The 20,084-nt window shown below is 45.0% G+C and overlaps 1 protein-coding gene across 5 annotated transcripts in view; it reads right to left on the bottom strand.

The window, feature by feature from the left end:
- Tmem241 (transmembrane protein 241) overlaps positions 1-20,084 on the bottom strand; it is a 136,044-nt gene that overhangs the window by 48,420 nt on the left and 67,540 nt on the right. For all 5 annotated transcript variants that reach the window (XM_031364973.1, XM_031364974.1, XM_031364972.1 and 2 more), the window contains 2 exons: positions 7,117-7,186; positions 2,751-2,844 (listed from right to left, as the gene is read on the bottom strand). In XM_031364973.1, coding sequence (XP_031220833.1) covers positions 2,751-2,844; positions 7,117-7,186 — 164 coding nt within the window. The remainder of the gene's footprint in view (positions 1-2,750; positions 2,845-7,116; positions 7,187-20,084) is intronic.

Below are 20,084 nucleotides of genomic sequence, written 5' to 3' on the forward strand. Positions count from 1 at the left end.
AGCTAGGATGAGGGTCTGAAAGTCCACACCCACAGTGACACACCTACTCCAACAAGATCACACCTCCTAATAGTGCCACTCCCTGAGCCAAGCATATACAAGCCATCAAAATGTTTAAAAGGATTATTTAGTCCATCCACATTTAATAAAATTATTGATACTGACACTAGCAATACATCTCTCAGTCTTTATTTATTTGGGAATATCTTTATTTCTATGTCATATTTGAAGGACAATTTTGCTATATACTAACTCTCTGGTTATCATATGGTTTTTCGCTACAGTACGTGGAATGTGGCCTCTTGCTGCCTCTAGTCTCCAGGTTTCTGCTCTGTTTTGAGGTTTGCTATTTTCATGAATTACATGGGTTTTCCTCCATGTGTGCTAAATCCTTTTTATCTTGATACTTCTAATATTTTCTCTTTGTCTTTTAACAGTTTGATTATAATTTGTTCAGGTAAAGTTCTGGTTTTGCTTGTTCTTAAGGCTTACTGATTATTAATGTCTTTCATAAATTTTGGGAGTTTCATCCATTATTTATTCAAATATTTTTCTACCCCTGGCTCCTCCTCTTCTGAGACTGTTTTTATATACATGTTGATGCATGATGTCTCACAGGTCTCTGGGGTCCTGGTGACATTTCTTCAATTAATTTTTTTCTCTCTTTTAAATGGTGATTTTTCTCTCTTACAGTTCATAATCACTGCCATCTAAAATCTGTTGAGTCCCTTTAAAAATTCTCATTTCTGTAACACTTTTTAATCTGGACTTTCTATTGGTTATTTTCTAATCTTCTTTGACTGACATTGTGAATTCATTACAACTTTTCTTTGCTTCTTGGCATGGTTGCAGCACCACCCCTGAGCATTCTGAAAGAAGTGTTTTGCCCTGTTCTGGGCTAGCTCCTACATCTTTAGTCTTTCCTTTTCCTGCACATGGACCACAATTTGCTTCTCTAAATGTCAATAGTCTTTGGCTGAATATTGTGCTTTTTATATAATGTATAGTAGCAACTCTGGGTCTATCTTCTCCACACGTCTCGTTATTACAGGTGTTTGTTCGGTGATCTTCCTAGAGCAAGAGTAAAGTCTGTCTCTCATAACAGGCACAGGTCTGATGTCTTTCCTTATCTATACCTCATTCTTCATGCATGTGTAACTTGGTGCCTGATAAGGACCAATCAGAGGCTGTTGTTATGAGCCAGAACACATTGCTGTCTCTGCTTCTGCATGGCTGGGGAGGGAGGGTATTTGAACCTCAGGATTCCTGTCTGCCTTAGTTTGTGCTTTCCTCTGGCTCCCCTGGCCAGGGATGTGTGGGCATGTTTGAGTCTAGTCTGTTCTACCTCTTCTGTGTGTTCCTTGACACAGAAGGCATCAAGTGTGAGATATACAGAGGGAAGGCTACCAAGCTCACTCTGCTCTCTCACCTCCAGAACTACGTAGGTCCACAGCTTGCTCTAATGAGGCCTATAACTCAAACCAGTGGAACTACTGCCTCCCCGTTCACTTAAGGCCAAAATGGCCACTAGAATTAACAATGCCCCAAACAGAAGGAGTGACTTATAGAAGCAGCAAGGCTGATTGCTATAGCTCCACGTAGCCTGCTCTAGCTTAATCATCACACTGACAGAACTGAGAGGATGGAACGGGGCAGAGCAGCACATTTTACTCTGTTCCTTTGGTTTCTTGTATGCCTTTGTGACCCTCCTACAGCTGAGGGCTGATTCTCTCAGACCCCGCCTTGCCACAGATAGCCACGCCTCTCTGCCCACCTCCTGCTAATAGCCACGCCTCTCTCCAAGTTCCAGTTACACCGGAAGTCCCGCCTCCAGAGACTGAAGATGAAGCTGCTGATTGGGCCAAGTTGCTGACAAACTTGGGGGAGGGGTTTTGCTTTACCTATCTACCTGTTTGCTTGTAACAAGGAGAATTCAATGAATGATGGCAGACTGAAAGCACACCATGAGTTGGTCTAATTTTTTCAAACCCTTCCCGCATTTCCGGTACCCTTAATTATTCAGGCCGTAACCCCCATTCCAGACGACCCATTCGTACGAGTGGCTGCAGGCAGCTACAGGCCTTTAGTCTGTAGCAGGAGCAGGATGACCTCTTCACTAGACTGAGCCCCGCTCCTCCAGAGCCGCTCCTCCAGAGCCGGTTAGGTGCCAGGAGAAGAGAGCTCACACCAAAGCATTTCCGTTACCACAGTGCTTCACACAGTGCTTCACACAGTGCTTTACACTGCTGCTTTTCTGCTCACCCACGCTCTCATTCCTCAGCCATGTCACTGTGATACACAAAAAGCTATTCTTGTGGCAGCCCTTGTCCTGAAGGCTCACGAAAGTGTCTCCATCTGGCCACCTGACAGTTTTCCTCTACTACCTCACTGGACAGGCTGGGTCCTCTTAAGAAAGTCAACTGAACTCTGGACAGGCTTGTAGTTTCTGGGAAGGACAAACAACTTCCTGACATACATTAATCTAGTCTCTGAGAGCTGGAGATACTTTGGAGAATTTTTGATCAAAATCTCTCATTTTCAGAGGGGTAATTAGGCTCAGGAAGTCCAGGTGCCAACTCACAGTCACCTTCTAAGAATGTGATGTCTTACTGATAAAATAGGTGAAAGGTCACAGTTCTCACCTGTATGAATGATCAGGAGTGTGTCACTTTACATAACCCAGGTGAGAAGTCTGGGCACACAGATGCCTGAGGTAGACTTTCCTGCCCTACAGCCCCCCTCTTTCTTACCTTAGCAAGGAAGACCCAGGCCGCACACTGCCCTGGGGCCAGAACGCTTCTCAGTTTTACTGTACTGAGCATAAGGAAGAATCCCAGAACTCCACTGAAAAGAGAGAACACCATTTGGTTAGTGAGGCTGCCTTCCTTCATCCACAGCCAGTGAGATCCTCCTCTTACACCCCACCATGGAGACAAGGTCTCCACCATGTGCTGGCCTGGAACTCTTAAATCCTCCTACCGCCTCCCCAGGGAGCTGCGATTACAGGTAGATGCCATCACTCTCAGCTTGCCAATGTCTAATTGCTAAGTATTACACAACTTCCACCACATTTGTGTTTTCTCGTACCCCTGGATAAAATCGCAGTTCAGAAACCAGAACGTCTACTTTTCCGAAGAAGAGATGAGGGTATCTCACTAGAGGTGAGAGAGGCTTGGAACTCTGGCCAAGTCTTGAAAGAAAAATATACAGATGAGCATTGTTATGTTTTCAACATCAGTATTGCTCTGAAAGCTTGGGTACTAAGACTCAGTGGCAGATGTAAATTGTGTTGATTGCATGATGAGGTCCCTGATTTTGGACTGGTTCATTTATGGTCTCATCATCTGAAGGCATTATTGAGAGATAAAACTAGGAGGTGGAACCTGGTTAGAAGAAATGCTCCCTGGGGTATACCTCAGGAGCATGACTGCCCCAGTGCATCCCTGGGGTACACCTCAGGAGCATGACTGCCCCAGTGCATCCCTGGGGTACACCTCAGGAGCATGACTGCCCCAGTGTATCCCTGGGGTACACCTCAGGAGCATGACTGCCCCAGCCCTTCTCTTCTATCCTGTCCTGGTTTCACAAGGCAAATACCACTTCCACTGTTAAAGAATTAATGTGCCTTACCAATGAGAAATTGCTCACTTAGAGATTAATAGGGAGAAATATTAGAAAAAAAAAAGGGCCCAAGGAAAAGTCAACCTCAAATAGAAATTTTTACTAACTTATATGCACCTTAGGCTTACACATTTTACATATGTTGTCAGCCTTAAATCTCTTGTGGGTTCCAGCCCCAGGTTACACATTGAACAATTTAAAAACAGAGAGGAGTCTGCATGTCTGGCCACTTGGGTAGATGGAATATTTCCACAAGAAAGATATTGCTAGAATTATTTCTTAAGTACAGCAGTGCTGTTCTTCTCAAATAGTTAGCTGTTGCCCAGGCTTAGCTTACCCCCTGGTGGAGCTATGCCTTCCTGATAAGGGCACAAGCAACTCTCCAGCAGACCAGGATTACTGTAGCTGTGACCCTGCACTACCCGCTCGAGCTGCCTGGTGGAGGCATGATTTTGGGGGAATGGGCCTGATGGCTGGTCAGTCAGTACTGGTGAACAAAGGTTCCATCCTACTTGGTAAGTAAGCTTTGCTTACCTCTAATAAGTTTGGGTAGCGACAACTTATCTTTGTTGGTGTTTGGGGGGTAGCACTCCCTTAGCTGAATTCTACGTCCTGTGATTCAATGTCTTCTAAGCAAGTCTATTAATAAATCCTTTATTGTCTGCTCTATTACTTGGAATTCCTCCTACATCACCAGCACAGATCAGTCTCACGGGCCCCAAGGACAGGAACCAGACAGCCTTGGGAGACACCAGACCAGGAACAAAAGAGCGCCTTTGATAGTCAACTTGTTTTTCTCAGACACCCATCGCAGCACCGAAGTCTACAGCAGTCACCAGTGAGTCAGAGTGGGGAGTTCTGGGGTCCACACTCTGAGGGAAGGGGTGGGAAGTAAGGCAGTCAGTACTCTGGGATACCTCTTGGTGGCTTCTACTCTTGAAGCCAAGAACCAACATCACAGGGGTGTCCAGTTCACAAAGCCCATCGTTGTCCTGTGCCTTGTCCTCTCCACCTCCAGCTAAGAGGCTAAGCCTGCCCCTTGGCACAGGTACAGGTAGGATAAAGTAGCCTCTGCGCTTAGAGACAGCCAAGGCTTCCCTCCCATTGTCTGACTTGTTAGTTTGTAAATAATTCCTTTTTTTATGGTTTTCGGTAATTCAATTATCTACTATTGCATGACTTATTTTCTATTTTGGCCAGGCCATTTGTGCTGGTACAGAAACTAGTAGGCTTTTCAAGTGTACAGTTACCTTACCTGGATCCTTGTATCATCACCTTGCTGCACATTTAGATTGTTCCTAACTCTGTTCTGAAGACTAGAGTGTACTCAGCCACCCCCCCCCCATATAACTATCTAGTCCCCTACACTTCCATGTAAAGGCATCTATTTTTTAACTACCTCATCTTTATCCTTCTCCTTTCAGCTCATCCACCATTGATATGGAGAACACCTCTCTGAAAAAGAGGGGGAATCCTTCAAGTGAAGGATCCTGGGAGAAATAGAGATCTGTTTCAGGGGTCTCTGGGTTATGTCTGCCTCCCTCCCCTCAGGTACCCATGATCCCTCTCCTAGTTTCCCAGGACATCCTGAAGGGAACACTCCTAGTATGAGATATGACCATGGAGGAACCATTGAAAAGATGTGAGGGAATTGTACACATTTTTAAAAAGGTCAGCTTTATACTGTGTCAGGAGGGTAAAATGATACAGAGAGTTAGGACAATTCAAGCAAAGATCAATTGCTCTTTAAAATAATAAGGGCTGATCTAACTTGCTGAGTTAGGAGAAAGTTCTCGATTATAGAGGCCCAGAAACATACCCAGAGTGTTTCTGCACAAAGCCAACACCAGTGAGTTGTGAAAGTGCTGTTCTGTTCCAGATAACCAAACTAGTGTTGACCCCACCCCAGAGCATGCTCGCCCATACTGCCAATCATACTCAAGGGATGCCAGCTGCAGGTGCCTAGGCAGCAAGGGTTACAATGTGAAAGCTTGGCTCGTGGACAAGTGAACAGGCTAGCCAGGCTGACAGGAGCTGGGAGAGCCGACAGGAGCATTGCTGGTACCTAGGACAGGATTCATCCCAAGGCTCAAATGTAGAAAGTCTATAGTAATGCCCCATTGTCCCGATGCCCCTGGGGAACATGATATGCCCATTTCAGAAGTAGTACTTAGCTTTTTTGGTTAATTTATTTTATTATTTTATATGGATGGGTGTTTTGCCTCCAGTTATCCGTGTGCACCTTGGGATTGGAGTTACAGATGGTTGTAAGCTTCCATGTGGGTACTGCGAATCAAACCTGGTCCTTGGCAACAAATACTACTAACTGCTGAGTCAACTCTCCAGTCCATACACACCAACTTTTTATCTATCTACAAACACTGCTCCGTGGATACCATTGTCTGTGTGGGAACAGCAATCCAGCTTTCATTCACAGTTGTGACGATTTCTGTTTTGTTTTGTTTTGCGACTAATGACTAACGACACTTACTATGCACAGGTACTGCTCTAGGAGTACACTGGTACTAATTCGTGTAAGAACCCATAAGACAAATACAATCATTATTGCTAGATGAGTAGAAACAAGTTTAAAACTTGCTTAAGATTTCTTGACAGAACCAGGATTCAACATCAACAGTTTTCAGACTTCTCTTATAGAGGACCTGCGCAGGTACTAATAATGACAACATTTCCTGGGCCAGGCATGATGCTTAGAAACTTCCAAATACAGAAGCCCTGTATAGGTATGTTCTAGGTCAGAGTTGGGGCTTGGGGGAGGGAGGAGAGAAACCTTGGAAGAATTTGGAAAATCTGACCAGTGGCCACACAACTAGCAACCACTAAGCCTGGGATAGGCCCAGGTCTCCTCTAACCACCAGGGCAAAATACAAGCTTGAGACTCTCTGAATCTTCCTACCTCTCACCACTCAAGACTTTGTCTAGAAATGGTGGGGCAGGGTGGCAAGACGCTCTGTGTATTTGTGTGTGCCCATCTGATTGGTCTCCACCCCTGAGTCCTTCCAGAGGCTAGATACTAATGGCCACCTTGGCACCTAGGCATCCACATGCCCATTTCTACCATGCACGTATGAGACTCAGAGTTCCATGGAAGGTTTTGCAGGTTGCCTTCAGCAACCAGAGGGAAACCAAGATGCAAGCTGAGGGGACACAAAGTATCTCAAGCTGAGTGACTTTCATTAGTTTTATACACTGAAGTTCTGTGTGAGGGCCGTGAAGGAGAAAGGGCAGCCACAGTGTAACTCCTAGGCAAGCTTGAAAGCTATGGTCCTGGGTGAAGTCTTGTAACAGGCCAGGGTCTGCTGGACTGATTCAGTGGGGCACCTGTGAGGGTTCAGTGAGGACCTGCTGGAGACAGACAGACGGACCTCCTACCTGCTTCTGCAACTCAGCTGATTTACTATAATTACGCTAGGCTTCGTAGAGATGAAGACACAGCTACTGGCACAGAACACACATGACTTGGCTCAAGATTACCTGGCACAGCAGCTGCCATGGAACCTGTAGAAATACAGGAATGGAAAGTCCAGGGCACCGAAGAGGTCACCTAAGGAGTACAGGGAAGGTGAGACAGTGGTCCACACAGCTCCCTCAGGTCCCCCACCCAGCTACAATGTCCTCTGCAGAGGGCGGGCACCCAGCCCACCAGCTGCCACAACCCTAAGACTCTTCTAGTTCCTCCTACTAAGAACAATGTGACATGGAGTAGCTTTATCTCTTACACCCTGTACCAACTCCGAGAGGTTCTACTACCCACACTCCAACTGTTGCCCAGAGAAGAAACACGGCTAAAACTGTGTAAAACTGTGGAGCCAGAATATGCACCCAGGTCAACCCAGACCTTAGACCTTCCCTTCAGCAGCCAGCAGCCACACAAGGGACAGTGGCAGAGGAGAGGCCTTTTTAAAGATTCCTTTCTTCCATTTGTTTAATTACTGCACAAACAGCACAGGGCCAGGGCCAGCATGCACGCTCGGTTTAGTTTAAGGCCCACAGAGTACATTCATTTCTTGTGAAGTAAGTTCATTCTTTTAGTTCCACTTTTAGTACAAGAGGAAATAATCACACATATTGGCTGTTTCTTTCTGGAATTTGAACTTTGTCACAAACAAGAACTCATGAGATTAAAAAAGCAGAAACCCTTCCAAAAATGTCTCAAGAAAAGGAATTAAGCATTTTGACAGTGGACAGCTTAATCCTTCCAAATCTGGAGTTTCTGCAGGAGCCTGGCTCTCCAGAGGCTTGGGCTCTGGTCCGGGGCTGTTTTGTGCAGCCTGGGGGACTGGGCTGACATTCCTAAGTATTCCCTGCTGAAGAGCTTTGTGCAGTGGAGCCGTAAGAGCTATTTCCTTTTCTTCTTACACCTACGAGTCAAGTACGTCACAGACAACTCAGAGGTAGAGGTGGGCTCTGCACATGCAGAACCTGGGTTCCATCAGCAGAAACCTGTGTGAGTTCTCACATGCACACACAGACACACATGCACACATTTCAGAGCAAGATTCAGGGGCTGCTACACTTCTATAAAGTCTCCTATGTGATCTCAAATGGTCCAGTTACCTATCAGCTCCAATTCTATGCCTCTGGCCATTTGGATGTTTTAACAGTTGAGGTAGATCTTCATTTATGCACATGTATGTCTAATAAAGAGTTTTCTGTGGTTTAGTTTTTATGCAGCCCATTCAAGGTCAAGGACTCGTTATCTTTAGGTCACCACTCCACGGAATGTCTTCCACCTTCCAATGGGAACCTGTGTTAGTAATGTTCAGTCCTCCAGCCGCACATCCTGAAGAATATTCTGTTGCCTCCTACTAAGGATAATGATGATGGTGGCCAGTGAACAAGAGCCTGGTTTATTGATAGCCTTACGTAAAATGTGGTGCTTTTATCTTTTACACCTGGAGCAACTCTGAGAGGTTCTATTACCCTGACTCCATCTGAAGCCCAGAGAAGAGACACGGCTAACATTTTGTAATTGTTGAACTGTGGAGCCATATGTGCACTCAGGTCAACGCAGACCTTAGAGCTTCAGAGGGCAGTGCCCACACAAGGGACGGTGTCAGAGGAAGAGAGCCCGCCTTTACGTGCCAGCTTCAGAATTACAGTGTATAATGTACAAGGCACAGGAAAGAACACTGAGGTCATTCTCTGCAGAGGAATGATGACCAAGGCAATCCTGGTGCTATGGACTGTGAGAGAGGCTGAGGCCCTGCTCAGCCATGGATGGACATCTATGGAGAATCTGTTCTGTCTCTTCTGCAGCTGCTGCTTCTTGGCCTTTGCCCAATCTCCCTCCCCTTGTGAGAGGAACTGCAGTGCAGTCAGGGAGATAACAAGGAATGACAAGAGAAGGCTAGCAGTTAAATCCAGGACCTTGAGGGCCCCTGGATGCACCTCCTCTTGACATCCTATCTTGTCATAAATGTTCTGGCTGTGTAAGCTGGTGAGGCTAGCCTAAGCTTTGGTCTAAAGAACAAGAGGATTGGTCTGGGACAGACAGGGAGGGAAGGACATAAAGAGCAGTCACAGCCCTAAGGAACTTGCCAGCTGGATGATAATCACTATCCAGACCACAGAAGCCATGATGAGTTACAGGGAAGCCGAGAAGCAAAAACATAAGATGAAAGAATAGCCTGCCTTTATCCTTAAGTCATTTCTAAAACCATCTACACAACATCTGCTTGCCTGGACACCTGGCCTGCCCTACCACCTAGAACTATCAATCCTTTGAGAGCAGGGAGTCCATCTCACTCGCCCCTGTGGCCACAAAGATGCCTTAGCAAGCAATGCAGAAAGAAGGGGCTCTAACGACTGCGAGCTTCTTGACAGGCCAGACACACTCTAGACTTAACTATGTGACCCTAACTACGTGACTCTTCTGGTGCCCTCAATATATCACTCAAAAAAGCAATTTTTTTTTTGTTGTTGTTGTATCAGTACATTACATTCTGATCATGGTTTTCCCTCCCTCAGATTCTTCCCACCCATCCAACTCCACACCTTTCTCTCTTTAGAAAACAAACAGGTAAATAAATTAACCAAACAAGAAAAACACAAAAGCAAAGAGAAAGTAGAACGCACACACACACACACACACACACACACACACACACACACGGGGTGGGGGGGGTAATATTTGAATATTTTAGGACAGTTAGGACTGTGTAAACTAGGCTGCACTCAAACTCACAGAGATCCACCTGCCTCCAAATGCTGATCCTCCCTAGTGCTGAGATTAGAGGCATGCATCACCAAAATGGGCAAAAGCACGACTTTTAAACAGAAAGGGAAACCTATCTGCCCTTAAACAGCTGGTGACACTGCTGGAAATACCACAAGGATGTTACAAGGTGTAGCTGGTTCCAGCCCAAGAGAATTAATCCAGGAGCCTAAGGAATGTGTGAAGGTGTTGGGAGCTGTCTTAGTTTAAGGTTGCTATTGCTGGGACAAAACACCATGACCAAAAAGCAAGTTGGGGAGGAAGGGTTTATTTGGCTTACATTTCCAGATCATAGTCCATCACTGGAGGAAGTCAGGACAGGAACTAAAGGAGGGATGGAACCTGGAGGCAGGAGCTGATGCAGAGGTCATGGAGGGGTGCTGCCTGGCTTGCTCAGCCTGCTTTCTCATAGAATCCAAAATCACCACCCACCATGGGCTAAGTCCTCCCACATTGTTCATTAATTGAGAAAATGCCTGACAGCTGGATCTCATGGAGGCATTTCTTCAACTGAGGCTCCTTTCTCCCTGATGACTCTCAACTGTGTCAAGTTGACACACAAAATAAGCTAGTCACAGGAGCTAAAGATATATCAGCAATTAAGCACTTTCTGCTCTTATAGGTTTGGTTCCAAGTATCCACATTAGGAGGCTCACAACCCATGTGGTGGTTTGAATATGCTTGGCCAATAGAAAGTGGCACTATTTGGAGGTGTGGCCTTGTTGGAATAGGTGTGCCACTGTGGGTTTGGGCTTTAAAACCCTCATTCTAGCTGCCTAGAAGCCAGTATTCTGCTAGTAGCCTTCAGATGAAGATGTAGAATTCTCAGTTCCTCCTGCACCATGCCTGCCTGGATGCTGCCATGCTCCCTCCTTGATGATAATGGACTGAACCTCTAACCTGTAAGCCAGCCCCATTAAATGGTGTCTTTATAAAGTTGCCTTAGTCATAGAGTCTCTTCACAGCAGTAAAATCCTAACTTAGACATGGCTCAAGAGATTTCAGAAGAGAAGAATTTTAGTATGTTGCCTAGAGATTGTTCTTGTGATATTCTGGGAAGGAATATGCCTGATTTTTGCCCTTGTCCAAAGTCAGCCTGAGGATTAAGTAAAGAGATTTAAATTAATTGTATTGACAAAGAAAGTCTCAAAAAACCTAGTTTAGATTTTTAGTTGTGGTTCACTCTTATGAAGCGAGTTCTAGCAAGCCTAGAAAGGAAAATACAAAGTGCATGCTCCAAAGAGTAAAGGGGCACCAGGAAATACAATGAAGCTACATCCTGTGTTCAAAAACATTAAATCAAATTAAGGGAATGGTGACCTTGGGGCAGGATCCCACCCAGCTAAGCTTATTGTTTATGAATTTGAAATTGAACAAGGGATAGTTATATCATGTTCAATGTTATTATAATCTGGTTATTGTTTTCATTTGTGCATAAGGAGATATAATTATGTATCAAATTGACAAGGGGTAGATGGTGATGGCTATTCTCAGTTTTCCAACTGAATACTTGTGTAATGAACTACAATCCAAAACTTATGAAGGTCTTGTGAAAAGGTCAAGAAAAGCTTAGGTCCAGGTGTCATTGTACATGCCTTTAATCCCAGTGTTTAGGAGATAGGCATGTAGATCTCTGAGTTCAAGGTCAGTCTACAAAGCAAGTTCCAGAACAGCCAAGCTTAGGCAGTGAAGAAGTTGGAATACAGAACGCTGGAGCTAAGAAATTAGTGGTGATTAAGAAAAAAGCAGAATCACTGTGGTGAAATCTTCTGGAAAATGCTTTTGGAGAGCACAAAGAAGCTGTGTTCCAGAGACAGAACTCTTGCTGGCAGCTGGACTTGGTAAGGTGTAAGAGTCACCCAGATGGTACTGGTTTTGAAGGCATGGAGGGGTCATGGAGAGCAGCTGAAGGTACAGCCTCAGTTGCAGTTGACGGCCCAGGACTGAAGGGATCATGAAAAGAAGTTGAGGCTTGGCACTATAAAAGGGATTTAAGAAAGGCTACTGGTGAAGCCTAGTTGCATCAGAAGACCCCAGTGTACTGGAGACACCAGTGCCATGGGATGATCATCAAGAACAGCAGCAGTAGTGAAATAGATCAACCATAGCCTAGAGAGGGCAGAGCTGGAGAAGTGACCCAAACCCTTTGAGGAAGCTAGAAGATCATGTGTGGATCCCAGACATTGGGACAAGAAGCTGTGAAGTCGAAATTGCCCTGGAGTCCCCAAGATATTACTGATGCCACAGCTGAGGGATACTAGCCTACAGAGAGTGGAACTAGCCCAAGAGAAAGGTGTGTTGCAGTCAACAAAGATCAAAGAAGTTGAAGGTCAGACATGGAAAAGCAGAGTTTGGAGCTTGCCCAGTTTGTTTTTGGCCTTTCTTTGGTCCAACAGCTCCTCACTATGATGTTTTGGAATGGTATTGTTTATCCTGTGTGATATTAGAAGTATGTGATCTGCTTTTTGATTTTACAGAGAATTATAGTTAAGAAATTGCATGAATCTCAGCAGAGAGTTTGAACTTTGGGCTTTTAAACATTGTTGAGACTGTGATGGATGAGGACTTTTGAAGTGAAAGGAAAAATTAAAGCTTTAGACCTGTGCTGACTAGGAAGAAAAGTTATGGGCCTAAGAATCCATCACGAGCTGGCCCACATAGGCCTGGGAAGGAGCAAGCAAGTTGTTAGATATCATAAGAGCTAGCAGGTCAAGAAGACATAAACTACATGTCTGGACAGATATGGTTTAAGGTCAGATGCTCTGTTGACTCAGATTAACACCAACCTTAAGAATTTTCCACTCTGTTCTGCATGTAATAGTTAATATTTGAACTAGCCAATCATGTACGGCCACACTGATCCCTTTGTTCCCCCAGACCTTTTCCCTATATAAACCCCTAACTTTCAAGCCTCGTGGTCGGCTCCACTATCTCCTGCATGAGATAGGTGTGTTGCTGAACCGGAGTGCCCTGAAATTAAAAACTACCTCTTGTAATTACATCAAGACGGTCTCTCGTGATTCCTTGGGTGCACGTCCTCCCGAGATTTGAGTGGGGGTCTCCCCCACGGGTCTTTCAGAAGGTGGACTAAACTTATTTTGCATTATGCTATGGCTAGGTATGGCCCCCACAGACTCGTGTGTTTGAAAAAGCCTGTGGAGGCCAGGGAGTGGAATGTGGTGGTTTGAATATGCTTGGCCCATGGGAAGTGGCATTATTACAAGGTATGTAGTCTTGCTGGAGGAAATGTGTCAATGTTGGGTTTGGCTTTGAGGTCCTATGCCCAAGCTCCACCCAGTGTGGAAGAGAGTCTTGTCCTGGCTGCCTTCAGATCAAGATGTAGAACTATCAGCTTATTTTCCAGCAACATATCTGCCTGCATGCTGCCATGATGATAAAGGACTGAAGCTCTGAAACTGTAAGCCAGCCCCACCTTGGTCATGCTATCTCTTCACAGCCACGAAATCCCAACTAAGATAACCCTATAACTCTAGCTCAGGAGCTCTAATGCCCTCTTCTAGGCTCTGTACATATGTGCATGTTTGTGGTGCCCATACGTAAACTTAGCCACATAGACATAAAATAATAAAAATCTTAAAACAAAACAAGTGAAGGTATTCACAGACCAACACTCCTCTGCTTTTCTCTGCTGAGCTACATGGCAGAGGCACCGAGTAAGTGGCTGGGGACCTGACCCACATCTCTCATGGCAGCCACGGGAGGCTTCTGCAAGCAAGTGTGAGCATCCTGAATGGCTAGGTTCCAGACAGCACCGTACTGAGCAGAGGACGCGAACCCCACTGCTCTGAAGGTTACAGAGCACAAAACCACAACAGTGAAGTAGCATGGCTTGCTACACTACTGTGAGGTAAAGCGTGAGGGAAGATTCCTCCCACCCCATCTCAGCCCTAGCATTCACCGGGCAGTGAACAGTCAGGGTGGGGGTGTCACCTCCAAAGAGTGGCTGCTGCTGCTGCTTCACCTCAGGCCATGGCCTCTCATAAATCAAAGCCATGCACCCAGGTCTCTGCTGACTCACATTCCTGAGAGCTCCCTGCTCTTCTGGTTGCCTTAAAGCTTCTCTTTTGAACACCACAGCAAACGGCCCCATAAGAATATAAAGTGTACACTTTTAAACATGAGGAGACTATCTCTACCACAGGTCAAAGAGTTTAAGGACAAAGGAATGGGGTCTTCTCAATCATGGTTCTAAGGTTCTTGAGCCCTCTCATTAACTTGTAAAATGGCTGGAGGAACAGGTCGGCTCTGTCTCCCCAAACCTAGAGAAACCTAGTGTTCGAGGCATGCAAACAACCTGCCTGATCCCAAGAGGCATTTACAGGGAAACTCATCCTATACTCTCAGAAATGAGGGAGAGGGAAGCTCAGGCAAGAACTGCACTAGGAGACCCTCACCTGCTAGATCAAGTCAGACAGACATAACAAAGGTTGGTGCGGGTGTGGAGCCATGGAGCCCTCATGCTGTTCTGGGTGAAATGGCAAAGGGTACAAACACTCTGGGACACTGGTATTTTCTTAGTTAAATTTACATGTATTCTAACTCAACAAGTCTCTATAGCTGTTTTACCTGCTGAACTTTAGAATTAGCTGCAAACAACCACTAGAAAATGTGGTGGTTTGATGAAAATGGCCTAAGGCTTATAAGGAGTGGCACTGTTGGGAGGTGTGGCCTTGTTGGAAGAATAATGTCACCTGGAGCTTGTTTTGGGGGTTTCAGAACCTATGCCAGGCCTAGTGGCACTCTCTCTTCCTGCTGCCTGACTATTCAAACGTAGAAATCTCAGCTAGCTTTCCAGCTCCGTGCCTTCCTGCATGCCATCACAATGATGGACTCAGCTTCTGAACTGTAGGTTAGCCCCAACTAAATGTTTTCCTTTCTAAGAGTTGTGATGGTCATGGAGTCTCTTTGCAGCAATAAAATCCTGAGATGGAGAACACCACCAGGATCCATTTAAAGTTAATGTAATTGACTTCCGAAAGGTCTTGTACATTCTGAATGTGATGTTTACTGTTAATCATCAAATTGATAGAATCTGGAATTATCTGGGCAGTGGCTCTCTGGCATTCCTGTAGATTTCTTAATTATATTGAGGAGGGAAGGACCCACCCACTGTGCCTGGGAAAGAATAGAGGGATAACCTGAGCTACAACAGGCATTCAATGCTCTTTTTCCTGACTGCAGATGGGATGTGCCTAGCTCCTGTCACTTTGGCTTCTGTACAAGGATGGACAAGACCCTTGACCTGTGAGCCAGAACATACCCTTCCTCTCCTAAGTTGCTTTTGTCAGAGTACTTTGTCAGAGCAACAGGAAAGGAAACCGAGACACAGAACTCTTGTTATTTTCATACCATAGCCCTTAGTGTCTTGGTCATCTACTCTAAGAAACAAAAATAAAGCACTCAACTACTCCTGAGCGACTTCAAAGTGATAGGCTGCTGCTTGTGGCTGTATAGGTTAGCTCTTGCACAGTTCTGAGGATTGTGTGCAAATCATACAGACTTAGCTCAATGGAAAACTTCATTGCTACGCATCTCTCTGTGGAAATCCCCAAATAGGAGATGGGAGAAGAAGACATCCTTTTTATTATTTTTTTTATTTTTGTTTTTTTTTTTTGAGACAGGGTTTCTCTGTGTAGCCCTGGAATTCACTCTGTAGACCAGGCTGGCCTCAAACTCAGAAATCCACCTGCCTCTGCCTCCCAAGTGCTGGGATTAAAGGCATGCACCACCACCGCCCAGCATGAAAGCACTTTTATAAAAAGAATAAAGCTTGCAGCTAAGGAGATGACTCAGTCAGTAATGTGCTTGCCACACAAGCACTCATCTCATAAAACCCAGGCACAATGGTGTGTTTGTAGTCCTAGGACTGGAGAAACAGAGGCAGGCAACTCTTTAAGGTTTGCTACCTGCCACTCAGCCTGACTGAATTGTCAAATTCAGATAAAAGTGAGACCCTGTCTCAAAAGGGCAATGTGGATGATGTCCTGAGAAATGACACCCACAGTCTGCCTGCCCTTTATTCACATACTCACATGTGTAGACATCTCCATACACATTGGCATGTATTAATATGTATGCATACATGCATAGACACACACATAAGAAAAAAAAGAAGACACCTTCATATTACCAAATATACAAGGAAGGCTTACAAGGTCACTGCTCATAAATTAGGTCATGAACTTGCTTTTAGTACACATAGAAGAATCCAGCTCCTGTATTGCTGCCAATGGACATATCCATTCATCACTCCACATCTACCGTTACCAAGGCTTTTGCCAAAGCCCTGCTATGGCACTTAGACATCTAGGACTCTGGACACTGAAGTTTTGGGGGGACATTCATTTCCTAGGGATTCTCAACTGTCTACAGCAAGGGAAGTCAAGGCTATCCCTGTTGTTGACATAAGAGGTTCAGCCAACCATTAGCTCTGCAAAAATCCTTCCCATGAACAAAATTTCCTGTACTGAGCCTCTTTAATTACTTTGGTTAATGCAAAGTCACAGACAGGACTCCTCTTGTATAACAAGCTCGCACATGCACACACACACACACACACACACACACACACACACACATACACACACACACCACATACACACATTCTAGGAACTGAACCCAGAACTCCGCAAGTCTCTAAGCCTCTACCACTAAGTGACACACCCAAATCCCTACAAATGTAGTTTGAAGGAGAATTACTCTCTTTCAGTATAACCACACTCCAAATTAGTTCTCAAGTTAGAGAGTTTTCTTCTTTGTCTCTAACATACTTTCTGATTGAGATATAATTCACACCATGATTCATTCATTCTTTGAAAGTCTACTTTCTGGGGTTCAGGATGCTTCACAGCTGTGTGATCATCTGAAGTGGAAACTTAAGAGTTCTTTGGAAAGTCGTTTTGCTGGAGCAAACACATGAAGAAATGTTTCACTGCAGCAGACACAGGAGAGAAGATGTACTACTAAAGCAAACCCATGAAAGGACATGTGATGAAAGATTCTTTGCTAACAACATGCATGTCCGCCTTATGCTGCAGAGTTGAGCTGCATTTGTCGGGATGCCGTAGAAAGAAACGCACCAAAAAACTCCTGGTGGCGTACTGCAGTTTGTTGCCTCTTCCAAGGACTCGGGCTCATTGGATGCACATGCTGAGGCAAGGCACATGGAGGACATGTGATGTTTAGAGGACTCCACAGAGTGATGGAGACAGAGCTTGGCTTGCTGGGACAGCTAGCTGTGCAGCACTTGTGAGTCTCAAGTCTTCACTGATCTTCAATTACCTGAGAGACACACAGCCCAGGACTTCTCCTGAAGTTCCTCCAGGTCTCTCCTGATGACTAGAGCCAAGGCTAAGGCCTGGTTGTCTCTGCTAGGTCATACCACTGCTGTTGCTAACCTGATTCTACAGAGCTGTACTGTTGGTGTATATGTGAGGTGTTAGCAAGTAGACTGAGCTGCCGCTGCCCACTAACCTGTAAACTGAACTGCTGATTTCCAGACAACACAGACAGGAGTTGCTCCAAAGAACCTTTCTAAACAGGTTCACTTCCCCCATATCCTTTCTTTTCCACTGCCTCTGGTGGGTAGTGGGTTACACGGATGGTTAAAGCATTTAAAAACCATCATTAAAAATAAGATTTGAAAAAATTAAAGGCACAATCATCGCAATCTAATTGTAGAGCATTTGCATTCCTCAGGGAAAAAAGCTAATGCTCATTTAGGATAATTCTTCTGCGCAAGTCACTTTACACTCTCAGGCTGCCACCCACACTGGAGCAACTCATCCAAGGTACTTTCGTATGGACCTGAAAACTTAAGTGACTCAAGTCAAAAAGTGGGGTCAATGACCAAAACAGGTAAGCTATTACCAGCCTGGAGGATGAGAAGCCAAAACAGGAGCAGCTCCAGAAGGCGAGACACAGTGTTGGAGAAATGTATCCGCTGCTTAGGACACGTCACGGATGCGGCCCTAGGACAGCAGAAACTCAAGAGAACTGAGCACAAGGTCAGATGCCTTCCACTCCAGGTCCCCTGCTACACACCCGTTCTCCCTCATCTTGGCCATGGCATTTAACACCTCTGAGCTCCAGAGCTCTGATGACTGTGTGACAGATTTAAAAGCATAATCTCTTAGCTGCAGGACAAACAGGCTTACTGCATTTATTCTCATTCATTCTCATTCCCTCTCTCTCTCTCTCTTTCTTTCTCTCCCTCTCTCTCTATCTGTCTGTCTCTGTCTCCCTCTCTACCAAATCCACTGGGACTACTCCAGGAAGTAAATACAGGTAAGCCAGGGCAACCTGCAAGTGGAAGTTTCTATTTGAAAGACCAAAAGCACAAGATGAGGCGCGAAGAGAAGGCAGATGACAACACAGACAACAGAAAGCATTCAATGCTGACACTTTTGTAGGCATGTCGTGCTTTCAATACGTGACAATGGGAAGGACATTCCTTAGTGTCCTAGTTAGGGTTACCATTGTTCTGGGTTACCATTGCTGAGACAAAACACTGTGACCAAAAGCAAGTCCCTCAAAACTCATATTCAAGGTTAATCTACCTTGTAAAGTAGAAGGAGGCATAAAACTAACCAAACAAGAACAACAGAGGGGATGAGAAACAGGGTCTTGGGAGATGAATTAGGATTAAAAAAGGTAAAGAGGGGGTGCCATCCACAATTTAATACTTGTAGATTTATTTATTTTCTTTCTTCTCTTTGCCTTTCTTTTCTTTTCTCCTTTTCTTTTCTTTTCTTTTCTCTTCTTTTTTCCCCACTTGCCCCTGAGACAGGATTTCTCTGTGTATCCTTGGCTGTTCTGGAACTTGCTCTGTACACCAGGCTGGCCATGAACTCACAGTGATCCACCTGTCTCTGCCTCCCAAATGCTGGGAATTAAAGGTGTACACCACCACCCACACTGGTAGATTTATAAGAGGATAGAGACCAGACAAAACACACACTCACAAACTCCTTTTCTCCCTCCATGTGCCACCATGGCTGACCTTTGGGACTCTGCATGTGCCATCAACTTGCCAGAAATGAAGATATTTTTAATGTGATACTTTAAAAATCTGGGGGATGTCTCAGTTGCATGGTGCACAGCATGAGGTCCCAAGTTTGATCCCCAGAACTCACCTAAAAAGGCTAGGCACTGTGGTGTCTAATTCTAATTCCAGACCTAGAGAGGCAGACAGGATGATCCTTGGGGCTCTCTGGTGAGCCAGCCTGGCCTAACCAACAATCCCCAGCCAGTGATAGTGCCTATCTTAAATCACAAGGTAAAGCTTGTTTGTCCTCTGTTCTCCACACCCACACAGAGACATACAGGTACATAAGCATAAAGCTCGCTGCACGCCTAAGGCAGACTCCCCCTTGAGAAGGGGAGGCTATTTCCTGAACCTCTGCATTTGCTCCTCTTGCCAGTGTGGCTGCACTGCTTACATCTTCTCTCTAAGCCTTTCACTGTTATTTACCTCCTTAATTAGGCCACTGACTGCTGGCAAAGCCTAGTTTGTTGAGCTGCTGGGACCCAGGCTCTGACCCTAAAAACCCTAGTAACCAACCAAGAAAATCTTACCGAAAGTGGCCCTGTAACCATGGACACAACTAGGAAATAAAATAAGCCTCTTTTTAAAAAAAAACAATTCACTCAGTCAGCAATTTTGCATTATTAACAAAGGAAACAGACGTTGGGACTTCAAAATCTTTCAAAGTAACAAACAAATAAATAAAGCCACACATAAGACAGAGTATTTACGGAGATTCCTAAATCGGAAATAACATGGGAGCAACCGAGGCAGCAACAAAGTAAAGGTAATTTGAAAACCAGTTTTTACTCCAGCACTAAAAAGACTGGGTGGTGACAGAAAGGAAATTATGTTAAAATGAGGTCACCGGGGCTAACAGGATGACTCTAAGGTAAAGCACTTGCAACCAAGTCTGACTTCTCAAGCTTGACGCTCAGAACCTCTGTAAGAATCAACTGCTATTGAACACCATTCTCTGACGTCTACATGTATATCACACACATACACACACTCCCGCGCATGTACACATGTACACACATACACATATGCACAGTAAAGAAGGAAAAGGAGAATTTAAAATGATGTCAAATAGAAACAGAATAAATGTGAACTTTTTACCAAATACTTTAGAACAAGCACAGATGAGCAGCTCTGATAGCCAAGGAAGAGATTTTAAAA

The sequence above is a fragment of the Mastomys coucha genome, unplaced genomic scaffold, assembly GCF_008632895.1.
Source record: "Mastomys coucha isolate ucsf_1 unplaced genomic scaffold, UCSF_Mcou_1 pScaffold13, whole genome shotgun sequence".
NCBI lineage: Eukaryota > Metazoa > Chordata > Mammalia > Rodentia > Muridae > Mastomys > Mastomys coucha.